The sequence below is a fragment of the Chiloscyllium plagiosum genome, chromosome 26 (assembly GCF_004010195.1).
Source record: "Chiloscyllium plagiosum isolate BGI_BamShark_2017 chromosome 26, ASM401019v2, whole genome shotgun sequence".
In the NCBI taxonomy this organism is placed as follows: Eukaryota; Metazoa; Chordata; class Chondrichthyes; order Orectolobiformes; family Hemiscylliidae; genus Chiloscyllium; species Chiloscyllium plagiosum.
Window position 1 is genome coordinate 52580379 of NC_057735.1, and position 5011 is coordinate 52585389.

General features: G+C 40.9%; 1 protein-coding gene across 1 annotated transcript in view; it reads right to left on the reverse strand.

Annotated features, from left to right (window-relative positions):
• Positions 1–2951: 2951 nt before the first annotated feature.
• The window catches only part of LOC122563355 (protein-methionine sulfoxide oxidase mical3a-like), a 111084-nt gene continuing 109024 nt past the window's right edge, over positions 2952–5011 (reverse strand). Inside the window, exon 13 of the mRNA XM_043717106.1 lies at positions 2952–3279. Within this exon, the coding sequence (XP_043573041.1) occupies positions 3110–3279 (170 nt within the window). The 3' untranslated portion in view covers positions 2952–3109. The remainder of the gene's footprint in view (positions 3280–5011) is intronic.

Sequence of the window (5011 nt, forward strand, 5' to 3'; positions counted from 1 at the left end):
TCAGAGAGCAATTTTATAACATGCCATTCTGGAGGGACAGTTCCTGCTCAGGGCAGTTTAATGTGCTCATTTTAAGTGCTTTTAACTCTGGGATGGAAACCATGTGGTCATCCCTCATTTGTGCCATTATTTCTACTTTCCTTATTTTGGTGATTCAATATTTTGTTTCTTTGGGGGTGAATGGAATTTTGGTTTCTTTTTCTCTTGTAAGTACTGCTGTAAAGTAATTACTGAACATATCTGTCATGATACTTTGAAAGATCAGCATTAACACCATTCCTCAAACAGATATAAAAAGGTGTTTCTATCGATTTTGATTTCCATTGCAAGGTCCTTCTCACATTCCTTTATCTAACACTTACCATAGATTTTGTCTCCTTTCTGTCTTCTCTCCCGGCTATCAGAACAATGTACTATTCTTTGTAATTTTTCTTTTAGCTTATGTTGCTTCTAATTCTTTAGCTGTATGTGGCTGCAGTTTCTTTAGAAAATAGAGCTCTTATCCTTCAGGGACATTAACTGGTGGGTTTTGTATCACATTCCAGTACTTTTTAAAAAAACTTTCCTTTGACATTTTATGCAACTGGACTGCACAGGAGACAAATAAGACACAGTCTTTGCTTCATCTTATTAGAAAGCAACTTTACCTCAATATAAAAGGAGCAGCCATTTTGAGTTTGCCCCTCTCAAACTCTACGCTGAATTTGATCATATTATAATAGGTGCTTAATGAGCATTCATGCACCATTATAGAATCATGGAAGTTGACAGTACAGAGGAAGGCTATTCAGCCCATTGTCTCTATACCTGCTCCTGGAAGAGCTACCCAGCTAGTCCTATTCTCTAGCCCTATCTCCATAGCCCTCTAACTTCATCCCTTTCAAATATATATCTTTTGAAACCTCCTATCGAATCTGCCTCCACCATTCTTCCAGGCAGCACATACCAAACTCTAATGATCCTAAGTTAAGAAGTTTCTCCTCATCTCACTCCTAGCTCTCCTGCTGACAATCTTGAAATTGTGACCCCTACTTACTGACATGCCTACTTGTGGAAACTGAATACTGTATCCTTCTGTTACCCTGTCAAAATTGTTCATAATTTTGAACATCTTAATCAAGCCACCTCTTAACCTTTTCTGCTCCAAAGGCTTACAACAGATCACAAATTTTCAAGATGTTACGAAGAATGAGATGACTTATAAAATTCAGGTGTTTGTTCCACCTGAACCAGGGTGGTTACATGGTGGTTACAAAAGTTATTGAAGAAGTGTTTTTTTAACAAATGGCTGATCACTTTAAAAACAGGTTGGAACTATCACCAGGTAATGAAACAGCATGTTAGAGTAGCATTTTCATACAGAGGACTTTTGCAGCAAGAAAATGTTTACCAGAGGGGGACACCAAGACAGGGGCTGTGTGAAACCATGAATATCAAAGTTAAAAATCACACAACACCAGGTTATAGTCCAACAGGTTTAATTGGAAGCACTAGCTTTCGGAGCGACGCTCCTTCATCAGGTGATTGTGGAGGGCTCGATGGTAACACAGAATTTATAGCAAAAATTTGCAGTGTGATGTAACTGAAATTATACATTGAAAAATTGATTGTCTGTTAAGCCTTTCAGCTGTTAGAATACAGTGATAGTTTCACTTCTTTCATGTGTAAATCACAAAACCCTTTTTTTAAAAAGTTGCATTCTCGGGTTAGCTGTTAACAATGGTGATGGCTAGGCAAAATGTTGAAGGTGTTAGCCCCCTGTGTTCTCTGTCTATGACCTGATGTTTAGATTGATTCCAATTTAAAAACGTGAGATAACAGAGTTTTACTTAAATTCATGCAGTTTTTGAGCTCAGAGTTCTACATGAATGTATGCACCTTCAACATATTGTCTAGCTATCACCATTGTTAATAGCTAACCCGAGAATGCAACTTTTAAAAAAAGGGTTTTGTGATTTACACATGAAAGAAGTGAAGCTATCACTGTATTCTAACAGCTGAAAGGCTTAACAGACAATCAATTCTTCAATGTATAATTTCAGTTACATCACACTGCAAATTTTTGCTATAAATTCTGTGTTAGATCGAGCCCTCCACAATCACCTGATGAAGGAGCGTCGCTCCGAAAGCTAGTGCTTCCAATTAAACCTGTTGGACTATAACCTGGTGTTGTGTGATTTTTAGCTTTGTACACCCCAGTCCAACACCGGCATCTCCAAATCATGAATATCAAGAGAGACAAATAGAGTCATACAGGCATAGAGTCGTACAGGCATAGAGTCGTAGAGATGTACAGTAAGGAAACAGACCCTTCGGTCCAAATCACAATCCAAGGATTCGAACAATATTCCAGCAAAACCTTAAACTGAGGGCCTGTCCCATCCTCAGGTGGAGAGAAAAAAAAGCCTACGGCACAATATCAACAAATAGCAAGGAAGATCCATCTACCTCGTGACTCTGGTGATCTTTATAACCCACATCAATAAAAAGACTAAGACCGACTTTAAATCTTACCGAGTTTTGTGAATCAGTTGGGATCTAATCAGTTCCCTGAAAAAGCTCCCTTTTGCTTGGAGTACAGACTAACTGGATTAGCATTTGAAAAATAAGATTAAAAAAACAGCAGGGAAGGGGGCTACAGAGCTGCCAACTGTGAAACAGATGGAACCACAATACAGCAAAGGACTGATGGATGTGCAGGGTTATCTCGTCTAAAACAGCAACAAATAAATTCTGTCAAACAAGAAAACTGCCCAGCAAACATCAATAACACAAACTGAAACAGCTAGAGCTGAAGGCAGTAGTACCACTGGATCACAAAGAGAGAGGAGCGCTCTCAAGAGTGTACAGGAGGGAGTATAGGAGGTGAGCTTCAAATCCCTGGGCTGGTTGTCATTTCCTTCTATGTCTGTCTCTCTCATTGTTATAAACTCTCAGTGCACCTGACATCAAACAGCTTCATCTCCTCCTTATTCTGATGTCATCCACAACAATTGCACAATGAGACTTTGAGAGAAAATAAAGGTCAGTCTTTATTGACCATTATCTCCTGGTTGAATAAATTGTCTCTTGTTTCGTTTTGATCGCAACAAAACTCAAATAGTTGCCATCACTCATCAAGTGGACCCAGCTCCACTCTGTGTAATCTCAGGCACCCCAAGCTGCTTACCTTCGGCCCCCTCTTGCGAGTGATCGTCTGTCCCAGTCTGCTGAGGAAGGAGATCGGCGACTTGGTAGCACTCACAATGTTTGACTTATCATGAAAACTGAGTAGATATTCTGTGAAGATGAAAAGCCCAGAAATAAATTGAACAGTGTACTGATGCAAAGGCTAGTGATTGCAGATACTGAACAGACAAAATCTCCGACAGTACATCACAACCATTATTGCACAGTAAGTAACATTATGACGGAATATTTTCTCATTCACAACTCCCTGTCATAACAAAGAGTGCATAGATACTAACAGAAGATGTTAATAAAATCTCTGCTTTCTGTTGTCAGCCGATTTTTTATCCAGTAATTTGCATCCTTTTCATGAAATGGGTTTCAAAGTCTATTATAGGGGTCTTCATCAAATTGTTTTTGGATGGTTACATAGAAAACATCAGCTTCCTTCATTAAAGCATAACGTTTTGCCTTTCATAAATTCAGCTTGTCTTTCATTTATTCACTTATTTTACTATTTTACAATTAAGTTTATTGTTTATAAACCAGACACAGATGAATTGATATTATTGTAATTTATGATACATTCTGATGGAAAGTGACCCTGTCCCCAGCTGCCAACACTCACTGAGACTGTACACACCAGTGTACACTGACTCTGTCCCCAGCTGCTAGCGCTCACTGAGACTGTACACACCAGTGTACACTGACTCTATCCCCAGCTGCTAGCGCTCACTGAGACTGTACACACCAGTGTACACTGACCCTGTCCCCAGCTGCTAGCGCTCACTGAGACTGTACATACCAGTGTACACTGGCCCTGTCCCCAGCTGCTAGTGCTCACTGAGACTGTACACACCAGTATACACTGACCCTGCCCCCAGCTGCCAGTTCGCACTGAGACTAAACTCTGCAGTGGGGAGGTGCTGGCCTATTGGTATACTTATTAGACTATTAATATAGAAACCTAGCTAATGCTCTTGGGATACAGGTTCAAATCCCACCAAGGCAACAGGTGGAATTTGAATTCAATGAAAAGATAACATCTGGTATGAAGAAGCGACTGATGAGTATGAAGCCATTGTCATAGAGTCATAGAGATGTACAGCATGGAAACAGACCCTTCAGTCCAACCCATCCATGCCGACCAGATATCGCAACCCAATCTAGTCCCACCTGCCAGCACCCGGCCCATTTCCCTCCAAACTCTTCCTATTCATGTACCCATCCAAATGCCTCTTAAATGTTGCTATTGTACAAGCCTCCTCCACATCCTCTGGCAGCTCATTCCAATCACGTACCTTCTGCGTGAAAAAGTTGCCCCTTAGGTCTCTTTTATATCTTTCCCCTCTCACCATAAACTTATGCCCTCTAGTTCTGGACTCCCCAACCCCAGGGAAAAGACTTTGTTTATTCATCCTATCCATGCCCCTCATAATTTTATAAACCTCTATCAGGTCACCTCTCAGCCTCCGACACTCCAGGGAAAACAGCCCCAGCCTGTTCAGCCGTTCCCTGTAGCTCAGATCCTCCAACCCTGGCAACATCCTTGTAAATCTTTTCTGAACCCTTTCAAGTTTCACAACATCTTTCCGATTGGAAGGAGACCAGAATTGAACAGCCGCAATATGACCTCCCAACTCCTGTACTCAATACTCTGACCAATAAAGGAAAACATACCAAACGCTGCCCTCACTATCCTATCTACCTGCGACCCCACTTTCAAGGAGCTATGAACCTGCACTCCAAGGTCTCTTTGTTCAGCAACACTCCCTAGGACCTTACCATTAAGTGTATAAGTCCTGCTAAGATTTGCTTTCCCAAAATGCAGCACCTCGCGTTT